The sequence below is a fragment of the Thermobia domestica genome, chromosome 1, assembly GCF_964235325.1.
Source record: "Thermobia domestica chromosome 1, izTheDome1.hap1.1, whole genome shotgun sequence".
Taxonomy (NCBI): domain Eukaryota; kingdom Metazoa; phylum Arthropoda; class Insecta; order Zygentoma; family Lepismatidae; genus Thermobia; species Thermobia domestica.
The window spans coordinates 69,893,017-69,916,420 of NC_137454.1; the positions used below are offsets into that span (position 1 = coordinate 69,893,017).

Here is a 23,404-nt window from a genome sequence, read left to right on the forward strand (position 1 = left end):
AAGCGATATGACATAAGTAGTCTCAGTGGTTCGGAAACTCAGGTTTAATCGTAAGGTACTTTTGTACACACACTTGCGTACATACGACTGGAAAGCTGATGATTCATAAGCATTCAAACACATACAAATAAAAAAGAGAGTATTGTCTTGGGCGAATTCCTATTTATTGAATAGACGTGTACAAGTATATATATATATATATATATATATATATATATATATATATATATATATATATATATATATATATATAGTATACGAAATGATATTAACAACACACAAAATTTTCACTTAATATAGCATGAATACTTGAATACTTGAGCAAATGACACTGCGCACACACTTGAGAAAAATAAAACACTTAATATCACGAATATATATATATATATATATATATATATATATATATATATATATATATATATATATATATATATATATATATATATATATATATACATGGTAGATGAAAACTCTGAGAATATAGCCCTTTTGTTATTTTTGTAATCACTATTCACGTTGAAGGGGGCTTTCACTGCGAAATAGGGGCAATAAGTGTGGGGGTTGGAGGAGAAAAACTAACTTCTGACGAGGCACTGCCACTCCAAAGATGATGCACTTTATAAAGTAGTTACGTAAGCAACACTTTGTCAACTTTTCCAGTTGATGATATAACTATGATTCCACAAAAAAACTTAATACTTCTCCATAGCCATTTACTTACTAGCACATAAATAAGTTCGTCTGCCGTAGACTTCTGGTTCCTCCTCCTCTCAATACCAAGCACTAACTCCTCGCTTCTGCCAATACCTGGGAAAATCCCGATTGGCATGTCTGTGGTTGACAGTGTATTTTAAAATTTAATAAAAGAAATATAGAAGTTTGTATATTAGTACATGATACAAATATAGTTGTGGTATATTTAATAGCTCTGGCCACACGCGTTTTAGTTTCGTGGGAGCAAAAAACTGGAGATTGCAATTAGATGAATGTTGCAGACCAACTTTAAGAATTAAGTCCATATCTGATGGATTTTCATCACATCGTTCGATACAAAACAGTTTAGTAAAAAAGAATGCACATTGGCAATTGTGGAGATTAACCATTCTGTCTGCAATTCATACAGACTGTAAGCACTGTTCCCAGAATAGTTAAGATAACAAAACGTTAGAGCGTGAGACTGCAAGGATTGGTGAGCACCTACCTGCAATGCAACAATTTCGTGTTTAAAAAGATTTCCAAGCGTTAATAATTATTGATATGAAGAATATATATAAAATAGTCTCAGTAGCGAAAATCATGAGTTGGTAACTTCACTCAAGAAAATTAAAAAGCACTCTGCTAATGAGATAAGCGTTTGGTTCAGAAGGAGTGATTTCTTTGTATTATCGACGGCGATAGAGAGTCTGGGGCACACCTGCAAGCAAAGAAAGAACAGAGTTTGTCACCAGCTCGGAAGCGTTCAGAGAGAAGCAAGAAAAATAACTTCTCTTTTTATATTAATAAAATAATAATGTTGCATGATGATTAAAAGTTGAGAAAATACACAGTCTGTCCAAAAAGGGCAACGTTGTGGCCATGCTGACGGTCATAGTACGTGAATGTTTCTTGAGTCGCTGGATCGATTGTCATTCTCTTGACCCAACAAGATTATTTCAAGGTCATTTCAAGGTCAAACTTGAAAAACTGTAGGAAAAATTTGAAAAAAAATCATAGTTTTTTTAAGGGTAGCGGATTTTGAATTCGAGCTCGGTGTTGACCGAATTTACCGCTAGTATTGTCCATTTTGTTTTCCGGTCAGTCATTTCCAGTGTCTTCTTTTCCAATAAAGATTTGTTCTGCATCTCACATCTCATCATTCTTGAGCTCCAATCACCGGTATTTCACCTTCATTTCCATCATTATTCATATTACGATTACCAGTATATTGTATGTATTCTAGTAGAGCTCGATTAGAGTATTTGATTTGTTGTTGATGCCGAGCCCATCCTAAAAACCATACGACACTGGCTACATGTGCACAACAACCCAATGCCCTATCACCGGACTTACAAGTACAATAATACCCTAATACCGGACCACCACCTACTTTCATGGCGGGCAATTCATCATCATTCACTGCAAAGCGTATCCAAAGCTGATATCGAGTAGCGTTTAAATCTTGAAAAGACACTAAAACGTAACAATCCTGGCTCAAACCTATTTCTATCAAGTTGAAAAATATCAGTACTTTCATTATCTAAATAATCCTGTACATACGAAGGTGCTAGTTCAATTTGATAAACACCCGACGTAATTCGATTAAGAAACGCAAAATCTAATTAAAGGAATTCTGAGATATCGGCTTGAATAATGTCTTGCCACATTGTATTTCTCCTTACCAAATTCTCTGCTTCTACTCTGGCCTGCATGGCATTGCGATCTCGAATTTGCTGTGCCAATTGTATAGTCTTACCCAGCATCAATAAAAGACCACTATATTTATTTATTATGACACTAACAATCAAATAAGGAACTATCCCAGTACTTGTTGCATCCGACGAAGGGGAAAGGAGATAAAGTAGAAACGTAATATAGATATACATATATACATACATACATACATACACACATATATATATATATACACACACATATATATACACATATATATATGTTAAAGTCAGTGATCTGAAAACCGTGCAGTAGGAGTGATTGCGATTCTTTGAAAGTTTTTTTAACAACCCTAAAATTCTATCTCTGAAGTTTTTCAGATTTTTCCGACAGTTTTTAAAGTTTGACCTTGAAACAACCCTGCAGTGACCTTAAAATGATCTTATCGGGTCAAGAGAATGACATAATCGGAACAAACGACTCAAAGAACATTCATGTACTTTTTGTTCAGATTTTTGCAAAGTTCCTTCTTGATTTGACCTTCAAATGACCTTGAACCTGACGTGATGGAGGTTAACCGACCTCGGATTCGGAATCAGTGACTCCAAAAACCCTAGTATATTCTAGTGAGACTCGTTCATACTTCATAGATAAACTGTAGGTCTAATTATTATTTTCAGTTTACGAGGTAGCGTATGCCTTTAAGTGACGATAATAATCAGCGGATATCTCGAAAACGTGAGATTTTAGAGCTTCGTGCCCATTGAGACTTTTCATAAGGAGACCAAAATACACAACATACTGCAATACCAGCCAATTTAACTGAAACCGTATTTCCATAAGTTCTGAGCGGGGTCCTTTATAATTTAATTGTAACCCGAAAATTACCACCGCTTCCGGGCTAGCTAATTCATATTGGATAATTTGTCGAAATATTTTTTTAATACTACAAATAATATTCCGAGGCTACCCAAAACATTTCAGCGTAACTGGTGATATATTAGCACAAAATAAGAGTCAATATCTGCTTCATCTTTATCTTTCTTCTTCTCTATACTGATACTCTTTATTTATTTATTTATTGTAGCTTACAACTATCCTAATTTATGTTTTTATTTTCCTTGCTGAGAAGTAGTATAGTAGTTATAGTAAATGCTGAGAAAATTGATTGTAAAACATTTGAAGTTATTAACATTTACTTTTAGGTGGTACTAGAGAACCCGACGCAAAAAGTTGTTAATTTCGGAGGCATGCTTGTTGGCCATACTGCCACTAAAATTGTGCCTGTGATCAACAAGAGTAAAGCCGAAGTTAAAGTTAAATTTGCTTTGGCAGAATACCCTTCACCTGATAGCCCAGAAGCTGAAGGCTGGAGTGAAATACAAAAAGCAATTAAGATCAGCCCGAGTAAAGCAATTTCATTGAAGCCAAACGCGAGAAAAGAGTTAAACATTACTTTTTCTCCTGTTGTTCGAATGAAAGAATTCAACACGAAGGTAAGCAGTCTAAAGCTATGAAAAATATAAGTCCATGAAATAAATAAATAAAAGATTAAATTTGTATTTCAATATTGCTTCAAGTTTATGAGAAAGAAAATGGAGTTTTTTTTTAATTTCTTTGTAAAGTAATTACCAGCCCTTTTAAACATCATTAAATTTCATTTCATATTATTTCAATAACCAGGACTACATGATACGTATATTATGTAAAGTAGATGAGTATTAAATTACCTTTATGAAAAAAAAGAAGAAACTCGTAATTTCTCAAATATTGTTGTAACTGTTCACGACGATTACCGGTATTATCAGTAATTTAAACTAAACCAACATAATTTTAGATTTCAGCAATGTTTAGTCATTTATTTTTGAATTTTACCGATGATCGTGGCCTTTATTCTAAATACGATGACAAATTAATGATAAGGTGAATGATGAAAGGACTACATTTATGTTCTTGTTATATTAGGGTTTAGTTGTGTTTATTATTGAATGTAACATGTATGCATTGTCTATGTGTATGTGTTAAAATTCTATTGTTAGATTGAAGAAAAGCCAGTAAAATGATCGCTTGGATGAAAGTAACTTATTAAATATGGTGATAAATAAAAAAGAATAGATTTAGTTGAAATGACTAAGTTCTCTTATGAAAATGCATTAATATATTTCTCGCCTGTCTTTGCCAACTATGAATACAAGAGTTTTTATAAAGACACACTAAGTAATAGTGATAAATTTAGTAGAATTATGAAGACAGATAGATAAGCAATACGTGTGAAATCATTACTATTATCAGATGAATGAGACACGTGTGCCGTAAGCAAAAATTAAAGATTATTTTAACAGAGAACGAAAACTTAGCATATTAATGACGACGGTGATTACTTTTCCTGTCTCATCTCACACATTCTTACTTAGTGCGTGGTACTGTTCGTCCGTATTGCGAAGACTCTATTGTCCCGCTGAGTATTCGGCACATTCTTGTAAAATGTCCAGAATACTCAGACCTCAGAGGGCATTTGGAATACCTAAAAATTTGAACCAAGTTTCGGGGTATAATGCAGTCTCTATTGACCGTATTCTCTTCATTCTGTGTGAACTTGGAATAGTTAATGTCCTCTGAGGCTTTCAATTTATTTTCTTCTGTTATGTTTTACTATTCTTGCTATACCTATGTTCTATATTTTATTTACTCTCTTAGTCATTTCGCGACTTAATTTATAATTATGTTTTAATCTTTTATTTTGTAGGACTTTTGTTTAAACTACATTTTTTAGAAGTTTTATTTTGAATGTTTACTCTGGAGAATTTATCGGTTATTGGCTTTTTTATAACGGGAACAAATAGACTCGCTGTTGACGTCCACATTAAATCATAATCACTCATTCATTCATTCAATATGTTTGCTATATTTTATTACAAAAAATTAAAGAACATTCATATATGTTTACAAACTTTCAGTAACTATAAAAAAATAAAGAAAGAAATTCTTACTGCATACAAATTTAGTACATAACATAAAGCAGTGTATTTCTTTTCTTATTTATATATATATATATATAAAAAAATTAATAATGTTTGGTGGGGGATGCTAGAAGATATAAATCAAATGAATAAACAATACCCTACCTCTGGATTCTGTGACGCATTTCCCTCTGTCTCTGTCCTCATTTTCTCTGTTGTCATTTTCCTTCTATTTTTGAGATAATTCATGATCTTAAATTTTGCGTTCCCAAATCTTCTCCCTGCTTCCATTCAGGAACAAAGCACTTCAGGAGATATCTTTGACTCTTTCAGGCTTCAAGATAACATCTAGAGCTTTACTCCTTTTGCAAATGCTCTTTGGAACTCGATCATTCCTGACTTACGTTGTGCTCTGATGCCTATGCCTGTTAGGTTTTTACATCTCACTATCACACAGACTGTTATTACTTCTTTAAATATTATTATCACATACTCTTCACGATTGATAACAGTATTTTTCCTTTTGACATTTTTTCGAGCCATGACACACAATTCCGACCATATTGTATTATTGTTGTGGCTTCCACATCCTGGGCCAGTAGTTTAATGATATTAATGTTTTCTAAGTCGGGACTATTATCTGTAGACGCCGTGGTACACACTGACGATATGTAGCAAAATCCTTTTGAAGTTTGCCATATGTACTACATGTGTTTTATATAAATTTATGGCTCATTAGCTAGATTCTCTCACACACTTAAAAATTTGATATGTATATTTGCCTCAATTCTGTAATATGATGATTGGTCAGGAAGCTTAGGTAAAATATTATCTTTTTGATAATCAGAACGTTCTTGCCTTTGACTCTTTACAGAGATTACCATTTAACTTAGTTCGTCGATCTCAGAAAATACGGAAGGGACAGAGTTGTAGTTGGAAAACCTTTAGGAAAGAGACTTGTGAATATTATAATTGAGAACGTTTATTTCATATTCATTCTTATCAATATTTACACAACATTTATATAATAAATAAATATAGCTGAAGGATATTGTATTGTTTAAATAATTCTTTCAGGAATAAACTGGATATGTGCAGCATCTAAGCAGCAAGAATCTTTTTGGCTATTTAAAAATAATATACCATACGGTTGAAATGGCACAAACACCATAGTATAATATTTATTGCCTGAAAGTTAATTGTTCTCATAATTCTAAAGCATAACGTAGTTGTGACTTACAGATTTAAAAGTATCTTCGATAATTATTATATACGAAAGTACTTTAGCGCAGAATTGCTTTAAGAAAATAATCTTGATTGAAACGATTAAATAAAGATAATTAACAATAGCTAAAAATGGCTAAGAAGATTTAGTTTTAGATTTATGAATGAATTCATCTGTTAAAGAATGAAGGAAGAAAAATAAGGAAAGTATGTGCTATATGAATTAATAATAACGTACAATAGCCTTCAAAAAGAATGTCTCTGAATTAATTACATGTTATAACCAGGTATCGAAAAATAACAAGTTCATTGAAAAATAACAAGTTGTATCAGTAAGAATAGTTGTAAAACAAACATCTAATGGAAAAAAATAGTAAGATGGCAAAAAAGAATCTTCAATTAGATTATTAGGATCACACAGTGGAACTTACAAGATCTACAAGTTAGTACGTCCATCCGTTATTTTACACGATAACTTTGAACAAAAGCGAAATTTTAATTCTGTTTTTTTTATTTCTATAGACAGCTACAGCAATTATTTCGGCTGAGTTCGTTAATACCTATAGAGTTAATCCGTTATCATCTTCGCGGGTAACGGTGACTTAACTGGTGTTATTCATATCCTGTTTAAAATCTATAATAATAACAACATTCCGTAGCATCTATGCAACCTGCACAACAGCAAATAAATGTTGGTTGCCTACAATTAAAGGATATATAGATTTTCTTAATTAAGTAATAAATTAATAGCTGAGCAAAGCAAACCAATTTTATTATGAAACTAATATTTTGTGACAATTTCGCTAAGTAAACACTTCGCTTTATCAGGCATTATCTGACGTGTGTCTGTTGAAGCCAAGCGTTCAGTTGGCGAAACTATCATAGGATAGTTTTATAATAAAATTGGTTTAATGTGCTCAACTATTAGTTTATTATTTAATTATAGTATATAATATGCAAAGTTGGTATAATGGAGAATTTTACAGATTTTCTTAATATAGAACAGCTTCGTGAATATTCCATATATGGAATCACATAATACTTTTTACTGTCGTTAGCAGAGTTTATTTATTATTATATTTGACATAAAATCTAAAATTGTGTTCTTTTTATTACAAAATTTTCGAGTAGTAATTGAACAATATTTCTCCAGTACTCGAATTATTTTAGGGTAAAAAATTTTGTTTGAACTCGCGATTACCATTATTTAACTTACATAATATATTTTCTGTATTTTACAACTTTCATTATAATAAATTTCTATATAGAGGAATTGGATTAAGAAGTAACTTTCAATTTCATTTTTGATGTAGAGAATCGATTCGATTGAGTACTAAATGAAAACTCACCTCTTAAAAAAAAGAAAAAAATAAAGGAATAAAAATACAAATATCAAATTTGCAAAATGTTTGTACAAATTATCATGAATTATGATGTTTTTGTTCTATAATTTCCGTCTTAGATCATGATGAATACGTGGGAAGAATCACGACCTATCTTCCTCATAAAAGGTAGTTCTCTGACAATGGAGTTCACTTTGGAGAGAAATTATGTACCATTCGGGAATGTTATTATAGGGTGTACATCTGAACTTTGTCTTGCGCTTAGCAATGTAGGAGATATAGGTGCAAGGTAAGTTCATCTCCTTTGTACTTTAAGACTCAAAATATTTCACCCAATGTGCAAAGACACTTCAATTTTGATAGATTTTTTTTTCTAAATAAAATTCTCTTAATATACGTTGCAAAGTTTTTATGGACATAAATAAATAATCACTGAAATATTTTCTAGTATTATTGTCTGTGTCTCATTTGGTTATAAATCTATTATGCTTACATTTCGAAAACAAGTTGAACGAGGAAAATAATCATAGATCTTCGAACATTAATATAATGGAATTAAAACCAAATAAAATATGAGTAAAAAAAAAAAAGACTATGAAATTAGCACTGAAGCTTTCCTGTTGTTGTGATGAATACTCAGGCTAATAACCAGGTGAATTCCACGTTGTCTGATGCTTCCATAACTGACCACATTCTTCTGATCTTCAGCAAATATTATGAAAGAACCAAATAGAACGACTCTTTATACTATAAGTGCTACCAAAGGAAAAGGCGGAATGTGACTGGTCGATAGAGACACCCAATCAGTGTCAATCTATGGTCTTATTCTGATTGGTCGGTTGTCTGAGTTTGTACACAGGTCTTAAGTACATAGTTTTGTTTTCTAGCTGTTCTAATGGATTAAACCCATGTGTTACTGAGTTGTATGTCTGTCTCTGTTGCCTTCCTTCAGTATTGCTATGGCTTTCTTGACTTGGAGAAACGTTTTCCATTAGACTTTGTCAATTCTTCCGCCACATACAGTATTCTTCCACATATTATCTTCATGATGGCCAATACTATGAACAAAGCGATGGAGTTGCCATGGAATCTTCTCTCTCCCTTGCTGTGGGCAAGCTGTTTATGGAGGACTTCGAACATCATATTCTACAGTTAATACCTCTGAAGTCACCCTAATTCTATAGATATGTTGACGACACCTTTGTTGTGTGGCCCCACGAACAGCAGTTTCTACATTTTCTCAATACACGCCATTCTAATATCAAGCTTACTATAGAAATAGAAAATGATAGCAGCTTACCGTTTTTGGACATTCTGACTAGAAGAAAATCTGATGGCGGCCAAGGACACAGCGTATATAGAAAACCCACATATACAGACCTCTATCTCACAATAAAAGTTTTCATCGTAAGTCTCAATGCATGACAGTAATTAACACATTGGTGCACAGAGCCCTTACCATACCAGATGAGCATAGCTTATAAGCGAACTCCAACATCTAAAACCAACCTTACTTCCTAATGGCTACAGCCAATGCAGATGTAGAAAGGAGCCGCAAAAGGCCCGCTCTCAGACTACATCTTCTCATACCATTAGAAAAAGAAGATCGAAGAGAAACTACCTAGCGTCTACCATGAAAACTAAGCAGAATTTTAGCTAAATACAGGATAAACACTATTCATAAACTTCCTGCCAAACTCAGGGCCCTGATACTTCCAGTTAAATATGATTTATGCCCTAGAACACCGAAGTGTATCGCATTCCATGCGAATGTGGTAAAGTCTACATTGGACAAACTAAACACACTGTTGAAATTCGGCGAAAAGAAGATTCTAATTATATTAAACGGTGAAAAAATCAGGAATGGCTGAACATAATATAATTGAAGAGCAAGACAACTCGTTTTCAGAAACCGCTTTGCTAGCGAACTGTTCAGGCTACTGAGAGAGAAAAGTCAAGAAACCCATAGGAATACTGGAGGAAGGGAACAATCTTAACAGACACACCGGCCAGAGAGCTCAGCCAAACATGGGTTTCATTCATTGGAACAACAACAAAACAAAACAACAGGACCTGCGTACAAACTCAGACAACCAGCCAATTAGAACAATACTTTAGATAGATGCTGATTGGGCATCTCTATCGACCAATCATATTTTACCTTTTTCTTTGCCAACACTAAGAGTGCTTGTTTGGTTCTCTCATATATTCCCTGAAGATGAGAACAATCAGCCAATTCTCGAAACATCTGACAACGTGGAATTCACCTGGTTGTTAACCAAATAACTACTGTATTCACCAAAAGCTGTGTCATTTACCACATTTTTTTTTTTTTCGTTATAGATTCCACTGGAGAACATACGGACTTCACAAATCATTTAAGATTTATCCAAAGGACGGTTATTCTACTCCTGGTACAACTGCTGTCTTTACAGTAAAATTTTCTCCACAAGAGATTGTAGATAATCTTCGATCTGAGGTAAGGCACCACTTACTGCCTGAAGATAATTTTCGATAATTTAAAAGTAAAGTAATTATTAGCCATAAATTTGTTTCCTTTTCAGTCAGTGTTTGAATATTGCTTAAAAGGATTAATTGTTATATTTCAGAATGAAAGCAGTTGACCCGGTTAGTGTTGAACATGTTATGATCATTTAAATCTTTCCAATTACTTACACTTTGTATTTCTACAGTCTGGAGAACATGCTCAGCACGACAATATAAGTACAAGATAGCATATGAATTTCTCCTATCAATAGAAAATAACCCACCGCTACGACAAAGATTGTATTATATTAATTAAATTTAATTGCTTGTGTTCTACAAAAGGTTTTACACTTACTGTACACAAATAGCTAATAATATACAAGACAATATAGAAAAGACAAATAAATATAGAAGTCAAAATGTTAGAAATTTCAGCCGTACATAGTATGTAGATATAATGTATCAATAATAATTATTGATACATTTAAGTTGTATAACATCTTTGTTGCTTTCTTTCTACACAATAAAATTTCATACTTTCAATGTTAAAAGAAAACTTCTTATAAAGCATCTATAGCTTCTATCTCAAACTTTTTGTAACAGATACAAAATATTTGCATATGTAGCAATCATGTTTTGAATATGTCAGAATTAAATGTAGATAAACACGTGTGATAATGAGACTGGCACCCTGGAAGTCATTTTTGTATATTGAGAAAAAAAAATAGGAATTGCCCCTTCTCTCGTTAGAAGTGGAATTTCGGGAAACACTATGGCATATAGCCACTTCTTTTGAACAAGGAGTATATATACTATTGCATATCCCTAACACGTATCTTGCGAGATTTCGAGATATGGGCATGTTATTATAATAATTGCAACCCCATCCTTTTTTCTTTCTTCTAAAGAACACACACACACACACAAAAAAAAAAAATTGCAGCACATCTTTGATTATTTTTAAATTAAAGCCTAAATACCAGTTTTCACACCTCTTACCTTAAGGGGTTTCGAGATATGGCCATTTTATTACAACAATTGTAACTCCTATCCTTTTGCTTACCACATTGTTTTCGTCTTTCCTAGGAGAAATATTAAGAGAACGCTGAAACACGTGTCTAACCATTTTAAATGGGAAGTTAATATACCAAATTTCATATTTCTACGCTTCAGAAATTCGGAGATACGGAAATTTTACCATAATAATTGACATTCTCATTTCCCCCCTTTTCCGTCTAATTTCCAATAATCCTTCCTTACTGGTTCCTTACATCTCAAATCTTAAGCCCTGTCAAAATTTCAAGTTTCTAGCTTAAGTGATTTGGCTTAGGCATTGATCAGTCAGACAGGATTACTTCTTTTATATAGAAAGAATTGTATATCTTTGGCTGTAATGACGATGGGAAAGTTGGATTTTTGGTTTTCTTTGGAAGTATTTGCGTGCCTCTGGTTTCCGAAACACCATACCCAGCTTCGGGCTTTTAAGCGAGATTCTAAAATTTACCATATGTCTTAAATATTTCTAAGTCAATCATTTTATTTTTAAAAAAATATCAGAAATAAATGTTTTAATTATAATATTACCGTAACAATTAAAGTTAAATATTCAGTTATAATGCATGTTTTAATTTATATGAATATATTCAATATTAGATTATTTAAAAATGTGATCGCTGAGAGTGCAAATAAATAAATAAAACAAAATAAAAAATATTAAAAAATAAACAACATATTCTACCCAAATTATAGGTAACCCAATAGTCTTTTATACAGTATTTAGCCCCAGCCTTAATTTCCAGACAGGTGGCCATGTCTCTTGACCTATGAGGCATAACCATGACATGTAAATGCCCAACTTTATTTTTGTCTATTAAAATATTGGGGTGCAGTTCAAAGTCTAATGGCTTTTGCGAGTCCTCATTTTGTTATCTGGTATATTTCTCTTTCTAGGTTGAATTAAATGTGGAAGGTTTTAAAACATTTAAAGTAATTCTATCTGGAAGTTCTGTTCCTCTTCCATCTCCAAAGGAAACATTATCAATTACTGTACCTGTACGACAAATGGAGAAAAAATCTTTGACGATCATAAACAAGTAAGGCTAATGAATATTTTTTCTATTTGGTATTACATTTCAATCGATTTACAAAGTATGAACGAACAGTAAGAGTACAGAGAGATTCAAGACTATGTTCTGATACTAATTATCAGAAGGACCCCCGCTTAGCCTAGTGGCTAGCACGCTTTCCCGGGTTCTATTCCTGGTGGGGTGCAGTTGAACGAAAAAAGTTGTTCGGATTTCACTATAATCAGTAGTTCCACGTCCTCCCTTATCTGCCCAGGCATAATCGTGGGACGTAAAACTCAAACAAAGCCATCTAACATCTTTTCGTCTATGATACTACTGGAAATACTAACTGTATAGGGAGTGAAACACACTACTAAAACTATACATCATTTTATGTTTTTCTTTTAGTTTAACGTCCCACGATTATGCCCTCTAGGGTAAAGGAATAGGAGAATTAATGAAAGTGAACAATTGTAAAATGATTTTTTTCTCTCCTACCGGGAATCAAACCCGGGATCACGTGCATCAAACGCACGCGCTAGCCACTAGACCGTGGCGGGGAGGTTTCAAAATGCCAGGTAAAGACGTAAATTACAGAAGAAACTTCAACATTTTTACATAAAAGTCTTGCTACAGGTAGCAATAGAATATTATCGTAATACGAGGGCGAGTTAAAAATTATCTGCACTTTTATCATAACTTTTCTTACATTGCGCACTTTGTCTTCTGACCTCGCATATTTTATTGTTTACTGTTGTGGTAATGCTGTGAAAGTGTGATCTTAAATACTCCATTTTTGTTCCTTCTGTCGCAGATATATCATAGCTGCTCCATTAGAAGTTTGCACCAAAGAGGAGCAACGAGCAGTGATCCTATTCCTCTGGTCGGAGGGTGTCAAAGGGCAGACATTCATCGCAGACTATCATCACAATATGGGAGAAGTGCACTATCACGTAAAACTGTGTTTTTGTGGCTCGAGAAGTTTAAAAGTGATCGAACAAGTGTAACGCATGAAGAGGAAGCAGGACGGCCATCAACCTCTACTACAGATGACAACATTCCGCAAGCTCGAGAGATGGTTCTGGCGAATAGCCGAATCACTATCGATGAGGTAGCAGCTGCTTTGAACATCAGTCATGGCTCTGCCCATCAAACCGTCCACGACGGGCTCGGTTTTCATACTCGTAAAGTCGGATTTAGACGTGCAAACTGCGGTGCAAAAGTGGCTTAACGACCAACTGAAAACCTTTTATTTGGAAGGAATACGTAAGCTCGTTGACCATTGGGCCAAGTGCATTGATATGGAGGGAGATTACGTAGAAAAATATGTATATAGTATAACTCTAGCTTCATGTAAATAAACTGTAGAATGAAAAGTGTAGATATTTTTTGACTCGCCCTCGTAGTTTCGTTATACAGTAGTATTAATTGTTATAAACCTATAATGCACTTTGCATGTTGAGAGACATATTAAGTGATTATAGAAATACAATTCAATATAACTTATTGTATGATATAACAATTATCTCACAAATTTCAAATTCTCAAAACTTGTTTAGCGAAGAAATACATTATTGTTTCAGGACATACCAGGCGTGGGATTTGCGACCCTGTGTAACAGGTGAATATTTTTCTGGACCAGACTCGTTCTATGTTGAACCACTTTCAAGTAAACCGTATGAAGTTACTTATTATCCAACACGAATGACCACGCCAGAACAAAAACATGATGTAAGTATTAGCTATGTTAGTGCGACTTTGGCATCATATTTTATGTTACAGAAGCGCAGTTACTTTTCATGTTATACTTTATTATAATTATTCATTTATTTATAGTATAATTGTAGATTGATCTACTACTGATTTTTTTTTTAATTTAAAAAGTATAATACAGTGTATATCCTTTATTTTGATACATATATTTAGTTTTACTTTGTTGTAATTAATACATTCTTATTGTTAATTTCACTTCTAGGGTAGTGTATTCTTTCCTTTACCTGAAGGGCAAGGGCTGATGTTTGCCTTGGTAGGAACTGCTGAGCCACCTCGTTTAAATGGGAAAATTGCAAGAGATATTCCTTGCAAATCTAATCACGTTGAACTGTTGACCATCAATAACTGGTTGAAAGTGCCTCAGAGGTTCCGAAGAATACTAGATGTGAAACAGGATAAGAGCGAAGCGAGTTATACTTTAGAAGGGCAAGAATACATTGTTGTTCCTGGAATGAGTGATATTGAATACAGACTCAATTTTTATGCATACAAGGAGTGCACTGTCCTGTTTAAGGTAAGAAGAAAAATATAGACAACATGTTATCCTGCTTTTTAGTATGGGTATCATTTTTTTCTTTTTCTTTTAGGGAAGGGGAAGTTGGAAAATTTAGTTCATGAAAACATTAGTTGAACTTCACTGAGGAACTTCAGCTTATTAGTCTATACATCAACTTCATGAAATAAAATATTCCGAGAACTAAACATTGTTCGGCGTAAGCTCTAAACTGCGATAAACAAAGCCACGTGAAACTAAATCTCGCTGATTTTGCTGTTGTCCTACGGACGCTTGTACTCCTCCGCAAAATAGTTCATGTGATTGCATTATTACTTTTACTATGAAGCTTCATATAAAACTGCTATATTATTATAAATGACAAAAATATGATACGGATTATCTAATAATACTGCAATCGAGTGTGGCTAATGAAACAATAGAAATAAACTCTAAGCATGCGCAGTAATTATGGCGCCAACTCAACTGTGGACGGGTGTTCTGCTTTTAAAGTCTGAAAGATGACTGGCATGAATCCCGGTTCCGCGAGTGTTGTGGTGAAACGCCAACAAGGCAAACCTTTACTCACTATGCAACAATTGTTTACCAGCGAAATTCAAATATATATATATTTTTAAAATCTTTCGAGTTTTTTTCTTTCTTTTCTGCTGCTGCTGTAAGTTTCTGGACAACACGAGACAGTATTGTCAAAATTCACGTGCATAATTTGCTCCTCCCCGTGGGAAGTGGGAGTGATACATCACTAGCCAAAAGTATTTGTGACAAGTGGAAGGATACAAATATTTTGTTTATCGGAGTTTAGAGCTTACGCTGAACAATGTATAGAATATCTCGTATAGTTTATTTATCGTATAAATATAAGGAATTTTCACAATCTGATTTCATTCAATTTCATTTGAGGTATATTATTTTAATTACAGCTCTTATTTTATTTTTTTTATTATTATTAACCTTGCTTTCATATATATAGGGTGAACAAAAAACAATGAACTTCACAGCTTAAGAAATTTAATGACCTTTAAGATTGATTATGGTTTTAGATTAGCGTTGCCAACGCTGGAAAATAAAATTACCAGCACCCCCTTTCAATTCCCTTATGATATAGGCCTGAGTGTGAAGTATCTCTGTTCGGACCCATCCATGGGAAGGAAATGTACTACTTATCACTATTAAATTTATCCCTATCTTTATGCTGCACAATTACGACAAATTATACACTTCTGTCTCTATTGTTGAAAACAATGATTCATAATAAAATCTAATTGTCATCAAATTTCGTCACAATAAAATCTAATTGTCATCAAATTTCTTATGTTAAATAAATGAAAAAAACTGCCATAAGTTAAATAAAATATCGCTTAATGTGTAATACAACAGAAATTTGGCACTGTTGAAGAATTTCGATGTTCGATTTCGAATTCTGGATTACAGATTTCAAAATACCGGTCATAAAGGAGCTGGTAAGAAGTTTGTACCGGTAACCGGTTTTAATCAAAATAACAGCAATATTTCCGGCCAGGCCGGTGACACACCGGCCAATTGGTAACCCTATTTTAGATTATGATGGAAATATTTTGTTAAATATATATGTACGTAGATAAATATAGAAAACAACAGATATTTTTATATTATATAAATCTACTGTAGGCATATTTCATGTTTTCACAGATTACATTCAAGAATGATAAAACTGAGGAATACCAATTTTTTGAGGGGATGTACAAAGTTATAAAATGCGGTCCATTGGATACTCTGAGTATAACAACATGTGCGAGACAATGCGCTTCTAATAGAGTGACAATTGAAAACCCTTTATCAATTCCTGTTCAGTTCACATCAACGTGCACTAACGTTGATGTTCAATTACCGTCACAAATCACAATACCTCCAAATTGTTCAGTAAGTATAAATATACATTATTTCAACCACAGGTTTAATTTTTTTTCCAGATGGTTATGTGTATCTGTGACAGTGAAGTTATTATACTGTCACTTTTACTATAGTTCAGTATGAATAATGGATTTTTTATTTGTACTTTGTTGCAAATATAGGATTCGTCATATATAGCATAAATAGATTGTTAATACAAGCTGATCAGAAAGTTACGCAACTCATGGAGGTATAATAAATTTTTTTAAATAATTTTAATTTAACGTCCCACGATTATGTCTTTTAGGGTAAAGGAGACGAATGATTAATGAAAGTGAATGGTTGTGAAATTAAATTATTATGCTCTCCCGCTGGGAATCGAATCAGAGACCATGTGCGCCAGCGGTGCACATACTAGCTTGACCAATGGGGGAGGGCCATGTAGGTACAACAGAAGATATTGAAAATAACCACCATTTACTGTTTCATACACGTGGACCTTTGATTGTGGTACTGAACATGCTCTGAAGCGCTCTACGTGAAGTGTTGTTCACAGTTCATTGAATACTAGCAGCGTTCACCCCGCTTCGCTGGGGTCACCCCGGAACGCAATAAACTTTGTTACTTAGATAATTTTTACTTTTTCGCTTTCAAGTGATATGATAAAAACCATAGAAGATTGGAGTAAATGTTAACATTATATCGCCTGTCATTTATGTTAACCCGCCGAGTGACACGGTCATGTGGGTTGCATATAAATACGGTTAGATTTAGCTATGATGAGCTAACAAAGGATTTGTACGTTATGGACACTTGAATGGTCAATTATCTCAAGACACTGGTAATTGAAAATTAAAGTGATATGATAAAAACCATCTAGGGTCCAAATCTTAATAACCCCCCAAAAATGAAAGAAATTGGTTCAGCCGTATTAGCGTGATGAGCTAACAAAGGATTTGTACGTTCTCTTTTATATATATAGATTGGTCTGTAGTATTTCCAAAAAGTATGTAGATGGGTTGTGTAAGCTGCAGACTTCAGATATTCCAATAAGATAAAGTCTGGCGGTGTGAACTCGGGAAAACGAGGTGGCAATATAACTTGGAAATGATAGACCCTCTTAACATCGATTCCAAATACTCCAAATTTGTCTTTGGTGAGAATTATCGATCTGCCACCTCAGGGAGGGCACCTGACACGCTCCTAATTATAATTATCTTAAATTTATCATACAGGCCTTTAATGGTGGATTTATTCAAGGATGCTTTTCCAAGATGTTGCCTGCGTACCACGGTGGTTTTGTAACTCAAACTTCTTGCATACTCTTCCAAAAAGAAAATTATTTCTCCTAGTGTGTACATTGTGCTGTTGTGGTGTCGTACTACAAGTTCCTTGGGTTAATTACCATCACTTGTCATCTGCAACAACAGGGAAAAAGAAAAAAAAACATTTGAACCATGGTTTGTGAGACTTTTTGATCACACTGTATTAATAAAGTGTGTAAGATGTTAAGATGAAACAGAGCATGATTAAAGGTTGAAAACTCGTGTTATCAAAGGATGAACGCAGTGGTGTGAAGCGATGGTTGCAATACAGTAATAATTGCAATGAATAACTACAGAAAAGAGAATGATAGTTATTATTAATAATATTTGTTATTTTTATTTCTTTAAAGCACAATTTATCGAATGAATCATTAAGAACACAAACATTACAAGTGATATATATTATGTGTGTGTGTGTGTGTGTGTTACTGTTTAGAAAAAGATAAACAATAATAATAATACAGTCTACTTGTTTACAGTATATGTTGCTTACGTATACAATACATAAATAAATAAATAATACTGGCAATTATTATTGGCAACGAACGAAATACTTTTTACGGCCATAGTAGTCCGTTTCTTTTCTTTTGGATTTTTTCGAAAACTACGCATGAGAATTTATTCACGACCATGTTTGTTCAGCTGAATGTGATCTTTCGGCTGATATAGAGGAAGGTTACCAAAGAGCACGCACTTAATATTCATTTTTAAATAGTTCCGAAAGTAATGAAGCAAAAATTATATAAATTGTACAAAATTTTAATTGAAGTTTAGGCCACATTGTAAGAAATAGAAAAGTTTACTACTAGATGTAGAAATGGAGATATACGTTAAAAAGTTAAAAAACTCAAATGCGTACTCTTAAGGACCAGTGTCCCAAAGAGTGCGTTTTGTGGTCCCTAAGAGGGCGCACTCAACACCTATCATACTTGAAACCTAAACCCCTTCGTAAACTTTAATTTACCCTAAAGTTTGCTTTCAATTGTTCGTATACAGGCAATTCTAAACTATTTTGCTTCCAGCAATTTCTTCATTACACGTCCATGTGGTTTTAAAGAATTTATTACGAACGTACAAGAAATTTAAAACATTAGAGAAAATCTTCGTTTAGTTTCACCCACAAATTATGATTTTTATGAGTAAAATTAATGATGATTTTTTAAATTCTTAGTTCGTGGTTTCATCACATTATTCCACCAACTGGAAAAAAATCCTGAACAACACCTTGTGTATGTCTTTTTTAATTCTTAGTTTGTGGTTTCATTACAATAGTAATCGAAGCCATATTTCACTCAGCATCTTCCTCCAGAACACTTCCAGAATCTTTATTTTGATCATTTCCTCACTACTTAGGATGACATCATCATACCATGAAAGACAATGGCAGACTACCATGGACCAAACGCCTACCTTCGGACAGAACACCACATCATCATTGTAATTTAAGAAATTTTGTGAATTTAAAATACTTCTTATATATGATTTACAGTTGGTGCTTGAATCGAAGACAAACAATTACAAATAATTCTACAATCCATTCAAACATCATATTACACTCCGAGAGTAACTGATGAGAATAACCATAGTCTGTAATATGAATGCCGCTACCCACACACGCTATCAAAGAAATTCTCCCAAAGAGTACGTGCGCGTTCTTTGGTAACTCACTAACGCGCACTCTTTGGGAAACAGCAGTCAACTCGAGTAAAATTCATCCATGTGGCTGCATATGCAAGACCCCCGAAACAAAGCCATGGTAAACAATTCTATCTGCATTCATGTTTCCTACCATGCAACAAGAGTACTGTAGTTAGCTGCTATATCAGAATAATTTCTTAACTAAGAGTATTAAAATATTACATCAAGAATTCAAAAAAGTTATTTTTGCCTGTATTTTCTGTTTGCAGCGATCCGTTAACTTCCCTTTTCTTCGTATCAACTCTCACACAAAGACGCATCAAACAGCGTAGCAATAACAATTCTGTGTGTTACCACTTCAGCGTAATTGGCACTGCGCGCTCTTAGGGCGTGCGTACTCTTTGGTAACCCTCCTCTATGTCCTATCTTCAGACAATATTTTAGTTAAACAGAAATTAAAATTAAAAAGTGAATGATAGTTTTAGGCTATTTAACTCTATTATTATGAATTGTCATCTTGCTAGTGTAAAAATAAGGAGCTAAATGAGGCAATATTTCAGTATAAGTTTCACCTCAATAAGTGGAATAATTCTCATACAGCATCCATATTTAGGTTTACAATTATATATATATATATATATATATATATATATATATATATATATATATATATATAATTTTCTCGAGGCCTACGTACAGGGCCGTGCCGTGGGGGGTCGAGCGGGGCAACGGCCCCGGGCCCCGAAGTAAGGTGGGCGAAAAATTCGGAAGAAAAAAGGAAAAAAGATATGAAAAATTGCTTGGAATATATGTATGGGGAAGTCGTCGTATACTCTCGCCCCGGGCGATGATTTTCTACGGCACGACCCTGTCTACGTATAACCTTTAGCACTGACGCACATCATTTTGTTCAACACAACAAGATCTATTGATTGGCAAATGTGTCATCTTTGAACATTTTTTTATCCGTAAAACGCTATTATTATTGTAGAATTACGAGGGCTAGTCGAAAAGTTGGTGATGCAATCTCAATGAATCTTGTAGAGTACAGTCCTTAGGTTGTCTAATTATGAAATTGACAAGTGTAAACAGGTCATAACAGGCAGTGTACGAGTAGTGTAGCTGGACGGAAAAGTGTGTAATGAGTGATCAGTCGGCGCAATTTCTCAGATCGAGCAACGCGCAAACAGCAAGTTCATGTGCAAATTGGGGGGGAAATCTGATTCAGAGAGTTTGATAGCCTTAAAAACAGTTTAGCACCATCGGATGTTTGGCTCTTTCCAAAGCAGTCGGATGTTTGGCTCTTTGACTCTTTCTAAATCCTCCAATTCACCCGGTAAATTTTCTAAAATTGGATCGGCGATACAGCAGTTAACCCGACTCAACTAAGAAGCCATCTTCTAACAAACATAATAACTAGGAATGCAATGGATATACCCGATTGCAATGAAATGAGCTGAGCGAGCTTAAACTACGTAATCATGACTTTTTCCCCATGTTAAGTCTATGGAAGCGTTTTTCGGTGATTACTCCTCGATGGTACATCGGATTTTTCATTTCGACCTATGTTCTCACTCAGCACGACATACTCTATCAGCGTGCTAAGTTTGGTTGAGATCGGCCAAACGGTCTAGAGGAAGTGTTTTTCGGTGATTATTCCTCGATGGTACATCGGATTTTTTATTTCGACCTATGTTCTCACTCAGCACGACATATTCTATCAGCGTGCTAAGTTTGGTTGAGATCGGCCAAACGGTCTAGGAGGAAGCGTTTTTCGGTGATTATTCCTGGATGGTACATCGGATTTTTGATTTCGACCTATGTTGTCACTCAGCACGACATACTCTATCAGCGTGCTAAGTTTGGTTGAGATCGGCCAAACGGTCTAGGAGGAGTTCGCGGACAACCAAACGGCTAACCCGAGTATAAGAGCTTCGCTTCGCTCAGCTCAATTATAGTATTTGAACATATTGAATATTGTAAGTACACTTTAATCAAAATATTCAACGTCGTGAATTGCTTGCCTGCATAAATAATTTCCGCGACATGACTAGTTAATCGAAGTTTGAGGAATGAAGAACCAAAAACACACTTCAAAATAAATATATATTTATTTTTTTTTAAATGGTTGTACTGATAGCACTCAATTCATAGAGATCTTCCTGCCTTCCAAGCGTAATCGAAATTGTAGTTCTCATCTATCTAAGGACCAGATTTATTTGTTTTACTCCAACAATTGGCACAGTTTAAGGTTCTTTAAGTTAAATTTTATTGTTGTATTAATATTGTGGGTACCTTGAGATATGAATGATATTGAATACCTTATTACATTATTGTTTTCTACAGTTTTCACTATTTCTTTCTTCGTTAAAATTATATAATGGGTGCGATAATTAAAACAATGCTCTCTTTTATTTACAGAAAGACATAACTTTCTCTTATACTCCTGCAAAAGTTGGAGAAACGAAAGCTAAGATTGAGTTCACTAGCTCAGAACTGGGAATCTATCCGTACGAAGTTGTCCTTAGCTGTTTGGAAGCTCCACTTGAACGGCCAGTTCAGTTTGCCACTTCTTTAGGGTCTTCTGTTGTTCGCCAAGTGCCATTAACTAATGTCACACGCAATAAAGTAGATTTTCTTATTAAGGTAAGTAAATGGAATTAGGTAACTTAAAACAAATAAATAAATTTTTCTTATACTACTTAAATGTGCAGTAGTAAGCATACGTTTTTTAACACAAAAACATGCATTTGCAACATTAATAATGTATTGAAATACATATGACATAACTCTAACTGACATGTAATCACAGAAAAGTAAAGTGAATTTCTAGATTTTGTCCCTATTATCACAAGTCGCCATAAGATATAAGACAAAGAGAGATGAAAACTAAATAAATAAAAGAAATGTAAACATTATATTGTCAAATCTACAAATCGCAATTAAAATTTTAACCACGTGTATAGTTCTTTTTAAAATTCATGTAATAAATTTACACATTTAAATTTATCAATTGATTTTTCTTCAGTGTCCCTGGCAAAATGCAACTAACAAAAAATACCACTTTTTGTTTCAAGAACTGCATGGAAACTTGACTCTTTACAAAATTGCGGATATATGTGCAATCTTAATTTCAAGCTATTCGCAAACCAAAGAGTCCCAAAATTCAGTAAGAGAAAGTGAATATTTCTGCAAATGTTTAGCCTATTGTTCCAAATACCCCCCCCCCCCAACAGATTTCCAATGCAGTTTAAATCTGGAGTCGATTCAGAGCAGACTTGCTGAATGATCTACATAGACCCTACCATTCAGATTGTTTTAACTCTGTTCTCGTGCCAATTGTCATCTTAATAGATAGGAGGAGGAAACTGCCTCTGCATACTCCTTCGCCACTTAGAAGGAAAAAGTTCGCATATGTTCATAGACAGACGGAAACTTCGAAAAGAGAGAGCACCTCAAACCCATTACAGATCTCTCTTCAGCAAAGTGCGTATGAGAGGCTTCATTAGCTTTACAGTCGAGTTTCGTTGACATACAATTAAAAATGAAACTTAACATACGAAATGACTCGTTTCTGACCAACGTTTTATCACTATTGCTGTTTTATTTTAATTTATTGATCTATATTCTACATTTCATTTATTGCAACCTGTGTTTTAATTTTACAGTTGTTCTAATCTGTTATTTTGTAGAACTTTCGTTTAAACTATCTTTTCAGAAGTTTTATTTTGGATGTTTAATGTGGAGCATGTGTTAATCATTCACCATAAAGTGACGGGAACAAATAACCTCATTGTGGATGTCTCCATCTGAGGTGCTAATCATATTATTC

The 23,404-nt window shown here is 33.9% G+C and overlaps 1 protein-coding gene across 1 annotated transcript in view; it reads left to right on the forward strand.

Annotated features, from left to right (window-relative positions):
* The window catches only part of LOC145685811 (hydrocephalus-inducing protein-like), a 461,224-nt gene that overhangs the window by 422,466 nt on the left and 15,354 nt on the right, over nucleotides 1–23,404 (forward strand). The window contains exons 48-55 of the mRNA XM_081758381.1: nucleotides 3,579–3,869; nucleotides 8,020–8,189; nucleotides 10,244–10,379; nucleotides 12,338–12,480; nucleotides 14,037–14,184; nucleotides 14,429–14,740; nucleotides 16,409–16,639; nucleotides 21,994–22,218. Of these exons, the coding sequence (XP_081614507.1) occupies nucleotides 3,579–3,869; nucleotides 8,020–8,189; nucleotides 10,244–10,379; nucleotides 12,338–12,480; nucleotides 14,037–14,184; nucleotides 14,429–14,740; nucleotides 16,409–16,639; nucleotides 21,994–22,218 (1,656 nt within the window). The remainder of the gene's footprint in view (nucleotides 1–3,578; nucleotides 3,870–8,019; nucleotides 8,190–10,243; nucleotides 10,380–12,337; nucleotides 12,481–14,036; nucleotides 14,185–14,428; nucleotides 14,741–16,408; nucleotides 16,640–21,993; nucleotides 22,219–23,404) is intronic.